Source organism: Scomber scombrus, chromosome 19 (genome assembly GCF_963691925.1).
Source record: "Scomber scombrus chromosome 19, fScoSco1.1, whole genome shotgun sequence".
NCBI lineage: Eukaryota > Metazoa > Chordata > Actinopteri > Scombriformes > Scombridae > Scomber > Scomber scombrus.
In genome coordinates this window covers 12385197-12408648 of record NC_084988.1, presented here as the reverse complement: position 1 = coordinate 12408648, position 23452 = coordinate 12385197, and the positions used below count along the sequence as shown (strand labels likewise).

Below are 23452 nucleotides of genomic sequence, written 5' to 3'. Positions count from 1 at the left end.
CCTATGCTGAGATCCAAGCAGCACGTTTTATCTGATATACTGTTGCAGTATGCTTGTTTTTACACAAGCAACACAACTGAAATTAAAGCTGCAAGCAGCGATGAACGGGCCCTCGCCCCCCCATGCATGTTGGGCTGTGGCGCAGTCGGAGGGCGCGCAGGTAGACGTCTTCATTCGCAGGCTTGAACTTCATCTCCAATGTCTCAAGATGATTCTGAGTGAATTTGAAGTCGGTCGGATGAAATCCCTAGGACAAGTTCGTTCGCCAAAATCGCACATATTTTTCAAAATGGTCGACTTCCTGTTGGAGTGACGTCATGGGTCCAAGAGACTTTTTAGTGCGTCTTTACACGATACATGTGTTTACAGAATTTTGTTTGACTACGTCAATATGAGTCGAGGGGCTCGTTTTTTAAAAATGTTCTAAGGGGCGCTATTGATCCATTTTGCGTCACCCATTTCAGCGATCCTTAAAATATCAAATTTTTCACCGGATCGGACATGATGGCAAGTTTTGGTGAGTTTTGGGGCACGTTTAGGCTGTCAAAAAGGCGTTTGCTTTATAGGAACTATAATAATAATCAGGACAGATACAATAGGGCCTCGCACTGGTCAGTGCTCGGGCCCTAACAAGAAGAAAACAAGCTAAGGAGAACTTGAGGACTTCTGAGGAAAGGAGACATTTTGTGGAGGGCTTGAATTCTTGCTACGTTTCCTACCTGAAGTTGACAGTGGCGACAGCCCACCCTGTTGGTTTTGATAAGTAGTAAGAGTCAGACCCCCCTCTAGCTCCTTTTCAGAGGCCAACTCTGATTCCTCCTGTCCCATAGGCTGCTGATTTACTTCTGGCTCGTGAACAGCTCTCCTGGAACAGAGAACATATAGACACAATCAAAACAACTACTTGATGTTGCTTTTAGATTCTGGCATCTGAGATGTGAGAATCAGCTGCCAAAAAACATGCCATTACCAGGCAAACCAACAAACACGGAAGTGAATGAATAAATCAAAAGTGTCACTGTTCACAACTGCATAACCATGTAATGATATCTTTGATGAAACAAAATAAAGGCGACAATGTTTGGTTATGGATTTTGTTTTCAAGTTGATTCTCATACGATACTGGAATTAATTGAAACCAGTGGTTAACAAGTAATAATACTATAAAGACTATAAGTGAATGGTGTTGTCCTTTAAGACTGAGATTTAATATGACTCTATATGCTAGTAGTTTAACGTTTCGACTTGTATTTTTTTTTAGAGTAGAGTTGTATTAAGATGTGTCAGGATTATTTATAACCTTAATGCTTCATTCTCCATCTACTCCCTCCATTTCTCTGAGTACGTCTGTTTTCCATCAGCTCTCACTGTCTCTTCTTGCCTCTCCATTATTCCTCCCTCCCCCCCCCCCTTGTTGGTGTCTTTCTTCATCTATCGAAAACTCCCTCATCCAATCATCTTTTTCTTCATCTATTCCTTCATCTCATTTTCAGTCAGCCGTGGGTTGAGTGTAGTGCGTAGTGGAATTTATAAAATTTGCAGTATGACCTCATTGCAAACCTACTGGGTCATGGCAGATTAACAAGGTCAAAGGTTGTGTGGGTGGTTTAGATCTATTGAGTACATTTTTGGTAAGTTCATGAACCAAATTGTGTCCAACCTCCTCTGTCTATATGCTGACATGTATACAGTCTTACAGTCCCCTCCAAAAGTATTGGAACAGTGAGGCCAATTCCTTTACTTTTGCTGTAGACTGAAAACATTTGGGTTTGACATCAAAAGATGAATATGAGTCAAGAGATCAACATTTCAGCTTTTATTTCCAGGTATTTACATCTAGATCTGATACACAAGGTGAGCAAAAGTATTGGAACATGTGAGTGACAAGTGTGTTTTGTTGCCCAGTTGTGTCCTATTAAATTAATTATTCAAACAATAAATAGCGCTGAATGTCTACGCTCAGTTTTATATTTGGGTTTTGCCTGTGCAGACTTAGTTAATTATAGTTAGAGGTGTAACCAACATGAAAACCAGAGAGCTGTCTATGGGTGAAAAAAAAGGAATTGTGAAGCTGTGAGAAAATGGAAAATCAATCAGAGCCATTGCACAAACATTGGCCATAGCCAGTACAACTCTTTGGAATGTCCTGAAGAAGAAAGAAACCACTGGTGTACTAAGTAACAGAAGTCGAACGGGTAGCCCAAGGAAAACAGCAGCAGTTGACGACAGAAACATTGTGATAGCTGTAAAGAAAGATCCTAAAACAACTGTTAGTGACATCAGCAACAAGCTCCAGAGGGCAGGAGCGAAGGTATCAGAATCTACTGTTGGCAGAAGACTTCATGAACAAAAGTACAGAGGCTACACCAGAAGATGCAAACCACTCATTAGCAAAAAGAATAGGAAGGCCAGGCTGGATTTTGCCAGAAAGTACAGAGACGAGCCTCAAATTCTGGGACAACGTTTTATGGACTGATGAAACAAAGATTAACCTTTACCAAAGTGATAGAAAGGCTAAAGTTTGGAGAAAGAAAGGATCTGCTCATGATCCCATACATACAAGTTCATCTGTGAAACATGGTGGAGGTAATGTCATGGCTTGGGCTTGCATGGCTTCTTCTGGGACGGGCTCATTAATCTTCATTGATGACGTAACACATGATGGCAGCAGCAAAATGAACTCAGAAGTCTACAGAAACATTTTGTCTGCCAATTTAAAGGAAGATGCAACCAAACTGATTGAGAGATCCTTCATCATGCAGCAAGATAATGACCCAAAACACACTGCAAAAACAACAAAGGAGTTCATCAGGGGCAAGAAGTGGAAGGTTTTAGACTGGCCAAATCAATCTCCAGACTTAAACCCTATAGAGCATGTATTTTACCTGCTAAAGAGGAGACTGAAGGGAGTAACCCCCCAAAACAAACAACATCCGAAAGAGGCTGCAGTGAAAGCCTGGAAAAGCATCACAAAAGAAGAATGCAAAAGTTTGGTGATGTTAATGGGTCACAGGCTTGATGCAGTTATTGCAAGCAAAGGATTTGCAACTAAATATTCTTATTCGTTTTAATCTATTTTAAGTCTATCTGTTCCAATACTTTTGCTCACCTAAAGATGTGGTGTTCCGTTACAAGTAATGCTATCTTCTAAGTTGTGTATCAGATCTAGATGGATATAAAAGCTGAGATGTTGATCTCTTGTCTCATATTCATCTTTTGATGTTAAACCCAAATGTTTTCAGTCTACAGCAAAAATAAAGGAATTGGCCTCACTGTTCCAATACTTTTGGAGGGGACTGTATTAACTTATCCATCTTCAAAGTTCATCTTTTTATTGACTATACAGGCAATTAAAAGAAGTAAATCTAGAATGGCAAGATAATTTGCTTCTACAGAATTGTCTACAACTTTTAATTTTACATTCTCTTCATGTTTTACAGTCAGAGGTACGTTGTTGAGTTTTCTCCTTAACATACAGTTCTGTTTACATTCAGTGTTGCTTATTAGAGAGCTTTGTGCATATCTTTGAGGTCTAATGTATGTAATGAATGCTTTTCCTTCCTACCAAACATTTACATTTTTAAACCTTTTTACAACTATGTTTGCTAGCTTGTTGTCTTTTTCTTCCATGCATTTTTCTTTTTCCTTGCTGCACATTTCTATTTCTTGGTGCATCATCGCCACCTGTTGGTGGTGGTCATGATGCATGTGCGTACTCCCACAACATTGCTCCATAGCAAAATCCACAAGGTACGTTTAATTTACTCACATTCCATATAATGTATTTTGGTCAAGTGACGCATTCAGCTCTATGTGATAACTTTCTTTGTACAAGCATGAATGATTTATGTTCTCACCTAAAAGACAAAGACCTGACAGAAGCTGCTACCCTCTCAAATATGGAGTTCCTTGGATTCTCCTCCTCGTCCTCTTCCTCGTCCTCCTCCTCTTCTTCTGAGCTTTCGTCTCCCTTTTTTTCCTCCTTTAAAAAAGAAATTAGCAGATGTGTGAGTGTGTGTTTATGTATTTAGAGGTTAGCAAAGGGGTAAGGAAGCGGATGTCATGTGGATTGTGATGGCAGCCCTCTCCTGAGGTTACCATCCACACACTGTGGCTTAGGAGATGAGACAACAACACATACAGTCTGTGAAACCCTTGCTAAAAGCAGGACAACTTGTGAGAGCAATGAGGAGTTGATACATGCAGCTGATTCACGTCTCCTTATGTGTGCTCTCTCACCCTACGGCACAAACTAGATTTGAGATTAACATGGTAATGGTCACAAGGGGGTGTGAAATGCACTGTATATGTGTGTGTGTGTGTGTGTGTGTGTGTGTGTGTGTGTGTGTGTGCGTGTGTGTGCTTGTCTCGGATGCAGTGTGTCATTTGGTGTTTAGTTCAAAGACAAACAGTCGGCATAGTAACTACTGAGAGCGTGTATATGGATACCGATCCTGAGTGATGTTAAACGTATATCAAATTGGGGATTATTGTGAATGGAGAGCACATGTTGTCTATGTAAACACTCCAGTTTGTGCAGCATGATTTAATGGTTTCTTTCACCCGTGGATCTAATTATCCTAAACTAAAATTAAGTGGTAGGTGATTAAAATTGTATGTATGCAACTATAACACTTGGCTAGAAGCTTCCTCTAATTGTTTTACAAACACTTAGAAAAAGTTCAATTGAAGTTTTCAAGCCCACAGGGTTATGAGGCGAAGTATGAGTAAAAAGACAACCAGAAAAAAGTAAGTGCTGAAAAATGTTGAGGTCATTGTGTGGGCTTATCATACGAATTCTAATTAATTATGAAAAAGTCTAAAAAAGTTAGATACGTTCGCATTTTCCTACTGTGTCAAAGGTTCATACAGTCAGTTTTTGGGGTGATGAGGTGAGTGGAGTAAGTTTTTAATGATCCCTGACCTGTGTAGAGGAGAGCTTTGGGTCTCTGCGCCTCACTGACCCAGGGATCTTCTTCAGGACTAGAGTCACTCCACTGGGATTCTCCTGCAGTTTCTTCACAAGGTTAGCTCGGCTCCAGCCCACCTGATGCACCAAAACACATGATTATTCTTGCAATGAACTTGCAAAGTTAGATTTATGAAGTAAATGTGCAGAACTTTGTCTCAGTTACTTTGCAGCTAAGATAATTCACAGTCCACCCTGAAAAAGTCTAACACTGTCAGGACCGCACAGTGAAATGAAACAAGTGCAACATACATACAATAATGTGTCCACAGACATGAAGACTCACCACTATCTGGTCATTGACTTTAATCACTTCATCACCAGCGATGATCTTTTCATAGGCATCAGTTGAAGGCTACAAAAAGAGAAACAAAAACACATCAACCCCTACCACACACAGTATATGCATACTCATTTAAAGTACTATAGAATTCGTTTTTTCTATGATCTGATAGTTAGTCATAGTGTCTCTTGAAGCTTGAAAAAATAAGATCCTAATGATGTTGTATAGACTTTGAGTGTATATGTAAATTTCTATCACAGTATCAATGTATATCACAAAATACAGAGGTGCATTTTTGTGGAAAATCAACTGAGGAACTGATTATGGATAAAACAGGATGTCTGTTTTGGTTAATCCGTTGAATTAAATACATTATAAATGAGGATTTAATACACCCACAAATACTTAAAGGGTTAGCTACTGTGCAAATGTATGGCAAAATCTGACAATATTTGTGTATTAGAAGGCAGCATTCAGCCATAGTGATGAAACTGCAATAGCAGGGGAGCCTGGACTACTTTGTTGTTGACATCATGGAAAAACAACATCCCCATCTTTCTGTCCCAAAGGAAAGCTACCCTTGCCCTGTTTTTACGAGAACCTCCTTATTCTGGCTAATAACCACTCTTCCATCCTTCCATCGCTCCCTTGTTTATTTAACAAGCCCTCTGATCTCAGTGATCTTTCTCAGAAAATCGTGCATCTGTGCTCTTTTTATAGGATGCTTTTATTTTCTCAGACAAGACTTTATGAACATTAAAAGCTGAATCGCTTTAAACTAAAGATAACAAAATCAACATACTGAGAGAATTAACCATTTTTAAGTAGATCAAATCCTATGTATTAGATTTACCTGTTGTTCTGCTACATTTGATAGTCACCTACTATGGGTATGACAATCACATTATGCAGAAGTAAGTAGTCTGATCAGTTTAATCCATACCACTTTTAAACAGATGGAAAGGGGGAGTACTTCAGAACAGTTAATTTAGAATTTACAGATAATTTTATGCATTTAAGAGAAACAATTACTTTATTGATACTGGACAAACTGATCCTCTGCATTGGACCTAACCTTAACACATACAGTACAGAAGGAGCAGTGCAGCACCTGGGAACCAACTCAAGCTCTTTTATCAATGCCTTGGTCTGAGGCACTAACAGGAATATTAACCCTAACATACATGTACTTGATGGTGGGAAGAAACCGGAGCGCCGGGGGGAAACCCACACTAACATGAGGAAAACATGCAAACTCTACTCTACTTTGCTGTGAAGTAACAGTGCTGCTCAAACATTGAAACATGTATTTATTATATTTTATTAAATGTAAAAAAGGACAACTACTTAGTTCATTATAAATATAAAACATGGCAGATGATTGTTGTAGCTGATATACACACAGAGATATTGTAAGCAATGATGCGTCATGTATAAACTGTGTCTTTGTTTACATACAGTTTGGAGTCTGCAGCATTTGGAACAAGTAGCACCCTGCAGTAGATATTTATAAATCCACAGTATTTGCAGCACAAGGACTTAGATTTGTATCAGTTTCAAAGCAGTGAAGCAAAGATAAGCTATCAGCTAAAAATAATGTGTCACACAAAAGTACTTCCAAGGGGATTTCCACCAAGTGCTTTCATAACAAATAAATCAAAATTAACTTTTCATACTTAAACTGTGCAAAGCAGCATTCAATGTTGTAAAAGACATCATTGTATATTGATTTGATAAAAAGAAACTTCACTATCAAAAACACAAGAAAGTCAGTGTATTTTGGAAATAATATATTCAAGTCAATATTAGAGCCAACTAAAAAAGACATGTTTGGTCCTTGCAACTCTGAATATACTTTCAGTTCCTTCTAGATAAGAGACCAGGACAGATAAGTACAATGTCTGTGGTTAGCAGATCAAAATCCTGCAATAGGAGAAGTGTAAACGAGAGTAGAAGTGTTATATTCTGCAGAAGCTATGTGACAGACATGAGTCACAGTCACAGCACTTTGCTTGTTAAATTCAGTGCACTGACGTGTCAGTGCTCTGCCACTTTTTCCACAAGACAGAGCCAGTTAAGAAATGAAATCCGATTATCATGTGTAACACTTCAGTAGCCCAATGCACTTTGTTGCAGATCTTGCAAACTGTAGCTGAAGTTAACCTCTTGGTCTGGAGTTCAAGAGGATGAGATGTTTGAGTCATGGGGCTATGTGAAGGATTGGTGAAGAGTGTGGGCATGGAAGTGACGGTTAACACTGCATAGTTTGTGGGCTGAGTCAACAGTATAAAAAGGAGAGTAATTGAGAGAGTCTTACCTCAGCAGCAGTTCCAGTCACGTAGTGGTTAATGGAGCCAGTGGACGTTATCTCAATGCCCTGAGAGAAAGACAGACAGAGATATATTATATACATTTCAAACTGATAAACAGCACATACAAAGATCTTTGCTGTACGGTGTCACTATTGCACATCACTGAGTAATACTGATTCACTCTAATGGACACAATAAACATTGCTTTCTCTTTCTACTGTCACCACTGTCGGATCGAGCTGCGATATTGACTTCTGTCTCCAGATGTATTGATGGCTCAGTCTGTAATCACCTGTTAGCCTAACCTGATTGATTTCTTCAAGTCGTAATAGGCACGGGGAGAGCCAACTAATCACACCCCAGCAAGCCCAGATCACATAATCAATAATTATCACATGACAACAGACACATGAATGGATTTAGACTAAGAAACCATTTCCTCCCATCACTCCAATCTACAGTGAAAAGCATAATTTATCAACTAATTAGCTGAAATTATGTTTTTCTAGGATTTATTTTCATTGACACTACAAATGGACATTACTATTACTTAAAAGCTATTAAATTAAAATCTGGACTCACAAATGTATTCAGGTTTTTTTGTTACAAACAATACAAAAACTGAGCAGCAATATTAAAATGGTAATGTTTTATAGACTTTGGGGATTAGATATTAACTCAATGTACTAGCCAAGTACAACTTTGCAAACAAATAGTGAAGTAGTGTCAGCATCACTTGTGCTAAATAACCAGTTATGTTTCTCTTTAGACCACATAATATACTTTTAAACTAATTGGAAATAGGAAAAACAACACTCCATGTGGTATATTGTAAGAGATTGATCAGCTACAAGTGGCTTATTACAACAATGCAAAATGAGCTTAACTTAACAAAGATTTTCCTTTCTTTTGCAACACTTCTCTTTAACTCCACCTTCTCCTTTGTGGCCGGAATAATGTGCTATGTTTTACTTTTATATTTACATTTAGCTCCTGACATGGCGCCACATATGCGTTGTATATGAATGATGATTCCTCCTGCCTCTCACTTCCCTTTCTATCTTTAGTTCCTATTATTCTCTATCTTGTCGAGGGCTCACCTCATTATTGGGTGCTGTGCTTCAATCAATCTCCCGCTGTCTTTAATCAGATTTTGCTGCTGGTTGTTGAGCACATTTGTAATAATTATCCTGTTCCGCTGAAGAAAAATTAAATAGAATCACCTCTGACAAACCCACTTCCTCTTTCACACCTACAGTCATAGCCAAATTACGGATCCACAAACACAGACAAAGTATGTTTGCATGTATTTGTCAGACGGCTAATATCATCTAACATGAGAGATTTTAATCTAATGGGATGAGTACACAAAAGGGAAGTAAATTGGGGAAATGTACTGAACGAAAATTGCTCCTTAGAAATGAAAATTACACTAGATGATATAAGTAACACGCAAAAGGAGGGCTTTAATTGTACTCAATGTACTAACTGAAGGCTAAGTCATTAAGAGAAGAAGAGAGACAGGAACAGAAAGTTATTTATAAACAACTTGATGTGAGAGAGGGTTAAAAAGAAGAGAGAATAAAAAGCATAGAGCTTGGTACAGGAAGAACCTTGAGTTAGAAGAAAGGAGTGATGAGTGGAACCAAACGATGACGGAAACCTCCAGGCATTGATGAAGGCAGAAAATGAATTAACTGACAATGACAGCGAGAGCGAGAGAAAATAAGACACAGAGAAAGAGATGATTATCAAGAAAATGGTGAAGTGACAATGGTGAAAGTTGGATAATAATGACATGGTATGATGTTGCACGTACGAGACGAACAGATGAAACACAGAGTTGACCAGGAAAGTGAAGAGGCAGAACACTGAAGACAGAGCTTGAAAATGGTTCAACAGATTCAGCAGAAGTAAAAACACACTGATTTAGATTCATCTTAAATGGTTTAGTTATATTTTTTAATATCACTCATATTACTAGAGTTAGTAGTGCTATGACTCAAATTATCTCACTGATTGTTATTTCTAATTTAGTAGTAAAGGTTAATTGTAAAGATTTGTATGTAGCGTAGCGATAATACTGGGAAAAAATAAAAAAACAAAAATAATTTTTATGTACCTTCTTCTACATTATCAACTTTATTATAATTTCTACTGAACTAATTAAAGTAATAATTGTTTGTTTGTTTTTCTGATGACCACTGCCCTAGTTTTGACCACCTATGATTTCTAATTCAGCGTGTCCATTTATTTACATGTGCTTTGTAAAATGTGCTTTGATTTTAAACATTTCATTGTTTTTTACATTCAACGGCAGCAATAATGACAAAAGGTCAGAGTTATTAAGAGTAAAAAAAGATGTGTTTACCAGCTCATCACCAGGCGACGCAGGCACTAAGTCGACACTCTGGAGCTGAGCAGTGTGGGTAAGAAATGATTCGGGGCTGGAGCTCAGGATCTCATCACACACAGCCACCAACTGACGGCACTGGAGGTTAAACCAAAAACAGGATTTACTTTAATGAGAAGTCAGTTTGGACTACAGTATATTTGGCATACTCATTCAACCCTTGCAAAAATAATATAAAAACTACTGAAATTACCAAAAGATACAGTAGATTTACAGTAAATTTTTATTCAATTTTATTTATTTTTCAGTTTTATCTTATTTACAAGAGCGTCCTGGCCAAAACAGGCAGCAGCACAATTAACAGGGTTGTAGACATAACAATTTACAATGAAAATAAAGACTAAATTACAGAATATAAAAATATTTAAAAATATTAAAATTTTCATCAGCATTCGTTGCAAGTCATCAACATCAGGGATCAGATCTAAAACCAGATGTACCTGCCTCCAAGTTATTTATAATTACTTTAAATGTACCCAGTGAGAACGGCTCCCGTAGTTACAAGTAATTTTGTAACTGATTCCAAGCAGAGGGAGCAGCATACTTAGGCACACTTTTTTTCCAGTTCAGCATGAGCTTTAGAGACAATTAGTAGGAATACGTTTTATAGTAGACTCACCACAGAGATGATGTCCTTTTCCTTTTCATAGACTGTTCTATCCTGTTGGACAAGTGAAACAACATGACATGAGTACCATCTACACAGTTCACAAAGCACAATAGCAGAGATGACCCCACAGAGCGACCTATATAAAGATGGTATTGATTGGATGTTGTGGAAATGAGAGAATCGGACTCAAAACTCATGTCCTATTTCCTCTTCACAGCATGAATTTAAAGGCAGGCGGCATCATTTCAGAGCTCTAATGATATATTACTGGATATTATTATAGCGGTGCGCTTGTAGAAATTAACAAATACATGAAAGGTAACACATATTCTACAAAATTAGCAGTACAGAAAATAAACAATCACTTGCACAGTGTATAATGCCCACTTACTCCAAGAATTGAAATTAATTCACAAGATCACACGTTTATACAGAGTATGCCTATGCAAGAGTACACACACAGTTACTAAGCATGGCTAAGAGCCAAAACACAGCAGAGCTAAACTGCTTAATCTCTGGTTTGTGGGAGGAAGGTGTTGACAGTTCTCCTACAGGCATTACTAAGAGGTAGCTGAGATGACCTCTTCGTGACCATAATGAGAAGAAGGATTTGAATGAAGGAGATGATGAAACGTAAAATAGGAAGTATGAAGGAGAGATGGGTAGATGTTTACACAGCACAGAATATTCAATGATTAGACTAATGCCCCATACCATTGCCTAAGCTAATTTGCAACGCCTGATGATGTGAGGAGTTACATAACGGATTGTAAGGGGAAACTAATCCCTGTGAAATGTAACAAGGGATCACCATTGAACAAAGTTGGATTTCTGGGCTAATTAAAGGCTATGACACAAGGCTGCAGGGAGGGGTTTGACTTGGAGAGGTTTCTGTCATGATTACTGGTCAGTTCAACTTTTCTGCTTGTCTTTGGCTACGTTCACACTGCAGGCCCTAATGCTCAATTCCGATTTATTGCTCAAATCTGAATTTTTGTTTGGCATATTACACTTTTAAATGTGGCCTGTCTGCGGACTGCGATGTGAACAGCTCACGCTCCTGAAGTGACCCGCATGCTCTGTTGATCATTTATGACATCACGCACAGAACGGTGTTTACGGAAGCGAACATGACAACAGCAACAGCCGGTGAAGTTACTGGTAGTCTCATTTATGGTGTAATGTTAAAACCAGTATGTGGCGGCAGCCGGCAAATTTGTGAGCGGGTGATGTTAAAAAGGAAGAAGAGGAGAAAGAAAATTAATACTTTGCGTGTTGTGGTGTGCGATATGTATCCGATTCAGTACCACATTTGAAAGTGGCCTGAATCAGATTTGGAAATGTCAGATTCAATGTGACTTGTGCTGTTCACATTGTCAGAAACAAATCAGATACGGGTCACATTTTAGCGAACATATCGGATTCAGGTCACTTTTAACTGCAGTGTGAACATAGCCTTAGTGTCTTGCCCTCAGGTACTTGAGTGTGGATCACTACTTGGAAACAGAACATGTGATACAGTATATTGATTTACACCAAAAACAAACTGCAAAATGTTGTATATAAACACTTTAAGAGGTTCACTCCAGATCTTTATCTTTATCCCAACTCAAGCAGAGTAGTCTTGTCATGGCACACTGGCTGTATGCTAGATTGATTTACGTCTGTTAGCTAGCTACCTAGTTAGGAACCTTGACTTATTTCATAGCAGAAAAAAGGCAATTGGTTTAGCAACTTGACTACAAAAGGCATTTATAGGTTGAGTTATAAAACATATTATAAAATATTGAGGGGAGCTAGGTGCTAAAATTTAGGCTGCCTTTTGCAGAGCTGGTATTAAATAATATGTCATTGGTTGAAACTAGATCTGGGTAAATACATCTGAAAATATATTTAGGGTTAATTTTACCCACTGAGAGGAGTTTTCCCACATGATAATGCCAATAAGAAACTTCAGTCAATCACAAAAATAATTCTGAAACACAACTACTGCCATACTAGTAGCTCCAGGCTGTATAGGCACAGCAACGTTTTGACCTTACTCTAACATCAACATGCTAACATGCTCACAATGACAATTATAGCAGATATTGTTTACTATCGGTTATTATTGGCTTATTCTAGGGTGTTAACATACTAATATTTGCTCATTAGCACGAAATGCAAATTACAACTGAGGCTTATGGAAATGGATAAGTGTTGCAAGTAATTCATTACAAACCAAAGTACTGGCCAAATTAAACTTTTAAACTGATGATTGTGCTAGATAAAAAGGGCTGGGGGATCAACAAACAGGAGGCCATGACATTTAATGGCAATCCATCCAATAGTTAACCAGATATTTCATGCAAGAACCCAAATGTGCACCTCATGGTTGAGATGGAGAAAAAGTCAGAAAATCACCAAAGTCAGTAGAATTCATCGTTTGGGGGCTGTGAAAGTCTGATAAAAAATTCACAGGAATCTATTAAATAATCATCAAAATATTTCAGTCTGAACCAACATGGCAGACAGACCAACCAACAGAACAACTGCTATCCCAAGAGCCCCACCACTAGTGTGGCTAAAAGATTTGACTGATTAGAGATAGGAAAACAAATACTCACCTGCTGAAAAGACAGGTCAGATTGCAAGCGTAAGTCGGAGACAGCTAGGATTCACTTTTACACTTTATCAGGGCAGGTAAATGCTGAAAGGTAATGACTTAATGTAATGACTTCAGCAAATCCTGAATCCAACATTTTGTAAGTGTGATCTAGTAGTGGCAGTCGTGGTACAAGTAGATGAGGTTTTACTCTCATTGCCAACTCCTACCATGTACCATTACTTCTGCCTTATCTTAAATAGTAACACTACTTTCTTTCCACCATCTCGCTATTTCTGCAAAAGGTAAAAACCCAGCATATGGCCACACCTCTGCTTTCTGTCACAGGAGGCTTCTCTTCAACAGTACATCTTGTTCTGCATTTTTTTCTAGCTCTGCCATAACAGGAAATGACACACTACTGTGTGAGGTTGGCGACAGGTACACTTCTGTCCTGAAACTGATGGGCCTGATGGGAAAACATGGTACACAAATCTGTACTTCTCACTACTGGTTCCTCAGTGATGATGGTGTAAAGAGGAGACATTGTGTCCATAGGCTTACAAACACAAATGTATGCACACATAGTCACTTTCTGAGTTAATCAGTTATTCAATAAAAGTCAAGTGTCCACAAACATCTAAAAGTATGAAAAAAACACATATTGCTCATTCACAAAAAAATATCTGCTATCATGCTACATTTTAAAGTACATAAAAGTTATTTTCACAGTTACATGAATATAATGTATATCATACTTGTGAAGTATATGATGCTTTGCAGTATTATAAGGGAGTGGCATGAGGAGAAGAGATGAGACAAGTGGAGAGAAAAATGAACTCGACTGTGGGACAAACATGTTTCGACCCCAACTGCCTCCAGCAGTTTCATGCCCCACTTTCATGGCCTTCCGCTCTTGATAAGATTTTTAACTAAAACCCTTCACTTAAAAATACGTGTCGTTTTTTTTTTTTTTTTCAAGGAACCCCTCAGGTTTTGAAACATAAGATTTAAAAACTGTCACATTAAACAGGGATGCTACTGTACAGATGGACCACTTTCAGTTCTCCATCAACTAAAGCAGAACAGTGGGTGCACCGTCTCAAAACTGAAACATTGAAAAAAATGCAGATCTGGCCTTTGAGTTAGGCACAAAAATGGAGCTACAAATGATTAATTGATGACGTGTTTAGTCAACTGACAGAAAAGTTATTAACTATTATGACAATAGATTCATCCATTCATTAAGTATTGAAACAAAAATGTCAAAATACTCTGCTCCCAGCCTCTCAAATGAATATACAATATAGTACACGTGAATATTTTCTGGTTTCTTTAGTCTTCACCAATAGTAAATTGGATCTTTGGATTGTTGACTACTGGTCAAGACAAAACTAGTCATTTGCGGACATCATTTAGGCTTTGTGAAACTGGTTTTTTTCCACTGACTGATACTGTATCGAGAAAATTATCAACCTTTCTAACACAATTGATTTACGTCACAGACCAACTGTTACTTTAAGACTGACCTTTTCTTCAATTGGACTTTAGCTAGGGTAGTTATAGATTAACCACAATTCTGCTGCTTCAAAAAATGGTAGACAATCTCACGGAGCACAAGATTTAAGTTACTTTAATAGAACTTCAGAGGCAAATCTTTCAGCTTGTTTGCCTTTCAGTTGGATGACCACAAGGATTTGCAGCAAATGGTTTACTTCCTTGAGTTCTGCAATGTAACTTAAAAGTACTTAATCGCTTGATAAATCGCTTGTTGTGTTGTGTTGTGTTGTGTTGTGTTGTGTTGTGTTATGTTGTGTTGTGGTGTGGTGTGTTGTGTTGCATGGTGTGTGGCTTGATCAGGTGGTGAGCTAACTTTACTGCAGTGCTCTGTGCCTGAAAGCAGTTTCTTGATAGTTGTCTAGGAAATAAAGAAAAGCTATTGTGTGGTTGTAACATTATGAAAAAAATGAAAGCCTACAACAAAAAAGTACACAGGCATGTATGGGTACACAAACACAAAAGACCGGAAACTAAGACACACAGATGCAATAACCCGTGAATGTACATACATGTTCAAACACAGACTGCCTATTTGTTGTTGTCTGTAACTTGATATGTGAATACAATGCAGTATATCAAAGCAGTATAAAGCAAAAGGTTGGTCAAGTCAGGCCACATAATATTATGCCTATCTCTGTTTACATACTTGGACTTCACCAGTAGCTATTTTATACCAGGTCACACACTTGCTATAAAAAGACTGGGAGAATCTTATTTCCTTTTTCTCGTCTTCCCTTCCTGTCCATGTCCTCTTCCTTGCCTTTTACCACTCCTGAACCTAAAATTTGTGCTCTCTTTTCAGCCCCTAAAAATATTTAAAGTCATAACGGTCATTCACTTCTTACGGCTCACATGGATGATGCCTTTTCATAATTCATTCTTAATTAATTTTCTAATTGAAAAGTTCATTTTTTTAGTAACAGTCCACTTGGCATTCTTTCCTGTCATATCATTTCTTCTAAGTCGTCCAATAGCAGCTCACAATTTGTGAACATGTTGGTCATTTGCAACAAAAACAGCAGTCGTTTATAATATCTGACAAACAAAATCCTTGCATAACTAAAAAGTGTGTCCTTTAAAACAAAGCCACAAAGTCAAAATGTCACAGATTCTTCAAATGCTGGTTAAACATTAAATTCACCTCTGTTATCCTTTCATTTTCCTGAATCTCATTTACTATTAAACTCACATACCTTATTGGAATGCTTCCTAATTCATCTTTGCTCCAAGTTCATAGTTCATGCACCCCTCTCTCTCTCTTCCCCTCTGTCTCTCTCTGTCGTGGACTCTGTTGCTGCTGGGCTGACTCAGAGCAGACTGAGCTTGTGCTACTGTGAAACTTAGACTTGACAACGCCAGTGAGGGATCCCAACAACACCAGCTGACTACTGACCTTGATCGCCCCCGGGTGTGAGAAGAAGCACACAAACACTCCCACTCACACAGAGACAAAAAGGACATAATAGTCCTTTCTTTAATGTGAGAGATGCGGTGTAGCTTTGGTGAAAGCAATTCTCCAGGAAAAGACATTATGATGAAGCCACAGCCTCCTGACAGCACTAAAACGTCACTGGACAGCATGACACCAGCCTCAAACAGCCACAAGCGACTCAGAGAGGCCATGACTGACAAATTGGTCTGTTGCTTATGTAATTGCTATGGTATAGGGAAAAACACATGAATTGCGTAATGTGACATGCTACAAATGTGTGTGAATCATGATGTTCTTCTACACAGCCTGTAGGTTTATAATGCTATGATGACAGTTGGATGTACAGTATGAAGCCTGAAACCACGTGCTTGAGGATTTTTCATTTTCTCTTGTCTGTTGAACAGGTGAGATTGCTTCTCAGCCTTCCAAAACTGACCTTTTAGCTCATCCGCCAAGGGCTGATTAATTAATAAATGCCTGTGAATCACCTGTCAAGACAGATGACATACAGATTTTATAGATACAAAATAACCTTATCTATTTCCAATGCTTTTTATGAATGGAATTAGTTACTTGACTGTAATTTTAAATTTGTACACTCATTCATTGGGTGAAGTTCAAGGACAGGGGAAGCCTGAATAAAATAACAAAAACAAAAGCCATCCGACCATTTTCACTTCAAAGATTGACAAGCCCGTTTGGGAGGTGAGCCCATCGAAAACAAATCAACGTGACGCTGATCTCGCTGTACAAAATGCCCGCACACGATTACAACATTCAAAAACAGGAATTAAGCTAACAATAGCCAGCCATTACCAAACGATGATCAACCTGCGACAGGGGCAGACAATAAATGCTTTCAGATGCAGCTGCAAATGTTTTTCACTAATCACTCACTCATTCGTCCGTGTGAATGAAGCAAATACTGAATGAAAACATCAGTCGACAGGCGCAAATCTGATTCACTTCATAGTGGCAAAACAGCCTATCAGCTCCATTGCTGTCTGAAAATCAATACTTCCTTCCTTCCCCTCCACGCAGTAAGTCTATAAGAATATTGTCAGTGTTACTGTACAACAACACAGACACTGCAACTCTCATAAGCTTGTTATAACTCCTGACGATGGCTAAACATGTGAAAATGCTAGTTTCGACCAACCTTATAGCGCTAGGGCACATCTCAAATGAGGCTTGAACAATGACTTACTTCAAACTTTGAATGATAACGAACAAGCAAAAAATAGCAATTGCTCTTTTAGCTGAAAACGCAACATCACCTTGTAGAGAATTATCCAATCAAAGAGGAAAGAGTCGTACCTGTCGTGCTGGGCAGGCGTCCAGAGCTGGCTATAGAGGGCTATATATAAACTCCTCTAAATACGAGCCTCCTCTTTTAACCACAGCTTCTCTGCACCTTTTTCTGTTGCTGCGTTCCTCTAATTACCTCTCATTTTGTTGTTATCTGTGTGGCGATATCTGTCAGGCTATTCAATTCGCTACAGTTTCACAGTTAATAGTCTCTCTCTGCTTGTTGCTCTCTGCTGTGTGTTCAGCAACAAGCACTCCCCCAGGAGTCAAAAGTCATTTAACAGTCACTGTGTAATCCCGGACTGAGTCTCCTCCTTCCTTCTCTCCCTCCCCCTTTGATTCCCGTTCTGTTCTCGCCTCCCTCCCTCAGGCACTGCAACATATCCAGGCCTGTCCCTTCTGCTACCTGTGAACACTTTTCCCCCACTTAACATTCATACAGTAATGAATATTCCTTCTCCTCCCATTTCTTCCAAAACAACATTTAACCGTGCTGTGAAGGAGTAAATACAAACAACATCTAGCCCTCGTCTTTGGCAATCTTTTCAACTTAAGCTTCTTCAAGGAACAGCCGCCTTCAAATATGTCAGGAATGTAGAGATAAAGAATGCATTACCCAAGCTAAGCTGAGCAACATAGAGTGTATTTGCGCTTCTGTTTTTGTTTCTGTATTTTAGGGCTTGATTTAAAAAAAAAACCCAACAAAAAACAAAAAAAGACATTTCGCACAACAGGTTGTAGTTCCTCCATGGAAATTTAGTGCGCATGACAACAGCACTACAACCATGCTTTGTAGTTCCTCCAGAGATAAAACATATCAGGTTTTCATGCACGTGTGCAGTAAAATCTACTAAAATAGCACTCAAAGCGTGCATGCAAGAGAAACATATTTGAATGCTGCATTTTGCTGCAAAAGGTTGCCCAGACATACACTTGAGGTTGTAATAGTATAAATGTAAATGTACCAGAAGAAGATCCTTGAATAGACTAACCTTGTGCACAATTTCTCCCAGTTCTCTGCAGAAGTTGAATATGTTCTTGCTGGTGGTGTGTCCACTGAGCTGGGAAAACTGATACCTGAAAAGACATGAATTATATTCAAATAAGTGGATCCAAGCTGGAAAGCAATGATTACAATGATTTCATACTGGTAATTAAAAGGGACAAAGAAAAAATAGATGTTCTTGGAAAATTACACAAAGAGAGAATGAATGAGAGGACTTTTAAAGAGCAGGTATTGGCTTTCTCAAACAAGGACAGACAGCAGGACAATGCATACACCAAAACACTAAGATTGGATGGCTACATTGTTAAATGATTTTAACACAGTCGTGCCTTTTACACAATACCTACAGCAAAAAACAAACAAACAAACAAACAAAAAAAACACAGTCAAACACACCTGTTTTGGGTTAAAAATAGAATTTCGAGAGCTGTATATAACCGTTAGATGACGCCCTCTTTACAGACCTGTTGAGCAAAGAGAAGAGTCCTTTGGCTGACATAATGAGTTCCACTACAATCTGTAGGACATTAGCAGGCAGCTTGATGGTGCTCCGTCCATCGTAGCTGTTGAGGCGCCAGCGGCCCTGGATGCCCATCTGGAGGGTGTGGGCAAGGGCACGCAGTTTCTCTGTCAAACTTTGTAGGTTCTCCCCACCTATACCATACGTCTGCAGAGCACAAACACACAAATCTGGTTAAAAGACAGTCAATCTGAGATGTTTAATGAATCTCTTTCACTCCTCCAGAATGCAAGAGTCATGGTGGTTTAGTGATTAAGACATATATTGTACACCACATTGTACCATATTTGCCTGCGGCCCTGTGCTGCTTGTAAGGCCCCCTCTCTCTCTCCTCATTTCCTGTTCCACTTTCAAATAAAGGAATAAAATTCCACACTTCACAATAAGCTTTTTCCAAAATAACTGGGGAAAGAAGGAGCAAGATAGAAAATTCTTCTTGTTCAGACAAAATGAAAGCTGTGCAAACAGCATTTCTTGGGGTTGAAATGCATTTAGTTTGAGGCTAAGACATCAAAATCTGATGCTTAAGATATCTGAAAAGTATCTGCTATGAAGCTACATTACAGCTGAGCTGGAAAAATCTTGACACCATAATGTAGATGTTTAGCTTAATATTAAAATACAGTGAGAAAACATTTTTTACAATAGCAAAAACAACAACTGCAATAGCAATGAAGATGCACTTTTTTCCTGCCATGATCCACAGATGTGCCAGTTTATAAGGTACACTTACTGATGCAGCCCTGAAGATAATCATACCTTCATAAAGGTGTTAATGTTTATGTTTTAGAAAGGTTTTAAAGAGATTTTGATTCAACTTTTAAGTAATTTAGGTTTTGCATTATATTGAGAGATAATAATAATATTTTATCTACCCTATTTATTTTAGAAATGATAGATGAAAAATTATCCTATTATTTATTTTGCTCTGATGTGTTCTCTGGCAAATTGCAGTGGGTGTTTCTTACTATTTACTGGCATTTTACAGACAAACATTTGCTGAGTAACCCAAAAAATTTACCAGATTAACCAGCAGATTAACTGATAATGAAAATAATTGTTAGGTGTTAGGTCCTAAAATCAAAATAAATGTTGATATAACATCAAACCTCTCTTACAGAATGAGACAGAGCCTCTTGTATCTCTTTCATGTGCTTGTCATCACAGTTTTGTGTCCACCGGTGTGAGACGTGACTTTTCACAGCCACTGAGGAAGGGGCAGGGATATTGTCGTGACCCACTCATCAGTGGTCAAGAGGTTTGGTGCGGTCAGGCTTTGTTGTTATATATCAACCAGCCGGAATAATCCTCTGTCAACGAGTGGCCATGAATTTTTCATGGCCTTCTCAACACTGTGGTCCTTAATTATGTAACCATGCACTTGAAAGTGTTTAGTCTGCTCCATGTGAGCATCTGATGGTTGTTTTTATGAATGAGCGCAGTGTTAACACTTCACACAGCATCAAAACAGAGCGGGATGAGAGGATGAGAGGCAGAGCCATGCATACACACATACACGGTCCTTAATATAAAAATGTATACTGTAAATCTGTCTTATGCAACACAATTTTAATTAGTCCAGTTACTAGAATTAAACTTTCACACAAGTGCAAAAAACCTCATGCGTACATTCATTAAGACTTTGCAGTAAATTGTGTTTAATTCTAATGTTGTAATGACTGTTTCAATCACAATTATTTCAACAATTCAACAAAAAGCAGTTTAAGCAGTCTGAGCCTGATGTTCACAGGCTGTTACGCCACCAGAGTTGGAACCTTGCCTGGTTCTGTCCTACTCAATTAGTCCCTGCATTGAAACAAAAAACATTCTGGAAACGCATAAACAACCCCCCACACACACCAACACGATTATTTAAGTGTTCTAACCTCCCTTCCAAATTGAATGAGGAAGAAAATGTATTAGGCGGCAGGAAAACATGGGAGTGAGAATCAGAGGGTACGTGGAAGTGGGTTTTTTTAAGTCAACTTCAACCCTTGCCAGAAATTTGCATGTAAAGAGTCAGACCTTTTGTACACCAAATCTGCTTTGGTTGCAGTTGAAGCATGACTATTGCTTTAAAGTTGGCTTGAAAAATAAAATAACTATTTTACTATGATTTGCTTGACTAGAGAGAATTTTGAAAAAAAAAGTGGAGGGAAAAGTGAAGCAATTACCTCAAACTTGCTGCATGTTGCCAAAGCCCCTGAGTGTACGTCTGTTAAGCAGGACTTATATGGCAACAAAAATGTGTGTTTATCCTGGCTGGATTTGCAAAAGATTGTTCGACAACTGCTAGTTCCACTGTGCAAACAAGAGCAGGGTCTAAAAACAGTGTATGATGGTAAAAAATACATCTCACTGCTCCAATATGAGAACATGGGCCTACACAGCACCACAGCAAGACAAAAAAGATGACTGCTGAGTCAATATCCAGTGCCTCCCCATGCACACTAACAGCAATACACACAAGTCAAACAGCCTTGGATACACAGTTTATTGCTATGGACACATCTTGTACACAAACACACATGATTCCACTTCCTCCCTTACCAGAGAGCAGAGTTTCTCCACGGCCTCTAGTATCAGCTCCTGATGCCCGATCTTATGGACTCCCAACTTTTCCAGATCCTGAGAGTTCAACTGGAGGAGGTCCAAACCCGACAAATGCCACTCAGAGACCGGGTAATGCTGCAAAGGGGCATCCAGACCTAGCAAAAAACATATACGTTTAGGCCTCAACCATGTGCAGGAATCAAAGTATTAACCTCACACAGGCATACAAGCAGAGACATGCCAGGGAGCATGGACTTAACGATCAGAAGGGTTGGTGGTATCCTGAGTAAAGTATGAAGCTTGAAAAAAGACCTACGCTCCATTAAATGCACTGTGCTAAAAATATGTCAAAAGCAAGTGATTTAATAGCAGAATAGTTAATACTGCATTTATGTAATAACAATGTGTATTTAATTTAAAAAATAATTGTCAAACATATTGAATATCAAGTCTCTGAACTGTTTTTGAAGTTATGACATCATAAAACCACTTCGAAATAAGTAGCAGAAATTGACTTAATTCACTGTCATAAATGTGTAATTATATGTAATAGCTCACTTGTACTGTAAGCCCAAAATTCTAATATATTTCCCCTATTTAACAGCATAAGAAAGTGTTAATCCATGAACTTTACAGTGAGTAGTCGGCTTTCCCTATCTCCCTACTTATATGTAGTTTATATGACAGTCTGGGCAAAATAAAATATAAATCAACCGGCTTAGTAAACGCAACAGGTCCAAGAAGTATAAAACAAACAGTCCTGTACTTTGTTCCTGAGGATATTACCTCAGTTGTTGACACTGATCAGAACTAGACTGTTGTGGCTTCTCTCTCTCTCTCTCTCTCAGCACAGGCCACTTCCTCATTCCACCTCCACCTTTCACTTCCAAGAGGATTTGTGTGGCGCTTCTATTTCTGACTTTACTGTCCGAGCCAAAGTACCTGTGAGGCGATCAACGCGTGAGAGGAGAAAAAAAAGCGCAATGGTCCTCACCTTGAAGCCATTCGCAGACTCTCTCTTCGCTCCACGACGTTATCGGCTCCATGCTCGGAGTCTTGTTGCAGTCGTTCGTTCAGCTTCAAGCCGTCCTGGCTGACTTCTACTTCTCTGGGCTACTGGAAGAAGGAAAAGTCGAGTCTGATTTGGAGTCCGACGATGACGAATGGCACTCCTTCGCACAGGTACAGGTAAGAGTCCACCTGCTGTCAGCCAATGGAGCGGAATCGTCAGGCTCGACCCGGAGCAAAGACCCCTCCCTCCTACCCCCTACCCTACCCCCTCCATACCTGGAGGAATAGTGTGTGATCGTGAGCGCAAGGTGCTGCAGCTTTAAGGATTCATAACTTCCTTCATAGTTTTACTTTCATGGGCAGTCACGTCAGACGTACGAAATGAGCGCAGGGCCCCGTATTAACCACAACACCTGTCCGTGAACCAGTACATCAAGTATGTAACAATGCTACTTTGTGTCTGAAAGATCCTGAATTCTGAATGGAAATTATGCCCAATTTTAGGTATGTGATAGCTATATTTGGTGGCATTATAGTCAAAGTTGTGGCTATGATGAGGAATGGGAGGAATACAGTGTATGTATTTATGACCCCTCCCCCCCGTAAAAAAACAACAACAACCACACACACACACACACACACACACACACACACACACACACACACACACACACACACACACACACACACACACACACACACAGATAAACACACTATTGCTGATGTCAAATTTTTTCCATTTCTATTAATGAACTGTCACAAGACTTAAAGAGGGAAAAACAACATGTTCTCCCTGTAAAGACTAGCAGATCTACATAATCCTCTTTTCCTAGTACACTGGTAAGGCTGCTCTCTTTGAACCTGTTGACTGGTTTCCAATACAAGAAAACA

At 38.9% G+C, this 23452-nt stretch overlaps 1 protein-coding gene across 1 annotated transcript in view; it reads right to left on the bottom strand.

Annotated features, from left to right (window-relative positions):
* cnksr1 (connector enhancer of kinase suppressor of Ras 1) overlaps positions 1-23109 on the bottom strand; it is a 28513-nt gene extending 5404 nt beyond the window's left edge. The window contains exons 1-11 of the mRNA XM_062441017.1: positions 22545-23109; positions 21548-21705; positions 18942-19144; positions 18464-18548; positions 10597-10638; positions 9936-10055; positions 7570-7629; positions 5256-5324; positions 4925-5047; positions 3858-3982; positions 720-865 (exon numbers count right to left, since the gene is read on the bottom strand). Coding sequence (XP_062297001.1) covers positions 720-865; positions 3858-3982; positions 4925-5047; positions 5256-5324; positions 7570-7629; positions 9936-10055; positions 10597-10638; positions 18464-18548; positions 18942-19144; positions 21548-21705; positions 22545-22596 — 1183 coding nt within the window. The 5' untranslated portion in view covers positions 22597-23109. The remainder of the gene's footprint in view (positions 1-719; positions 866-3857; positions 3983-4924; positions 5048-5255; positions 5325-7569; positions 7630-9935; positions 10056-10596; positions 10639-18463; positions 18549-18941; positions 19145-21547; positions 21706-22544) is intronic.
* Between the last annotated feature and the right edge of the window lie 343 nt (positions 23110-23452).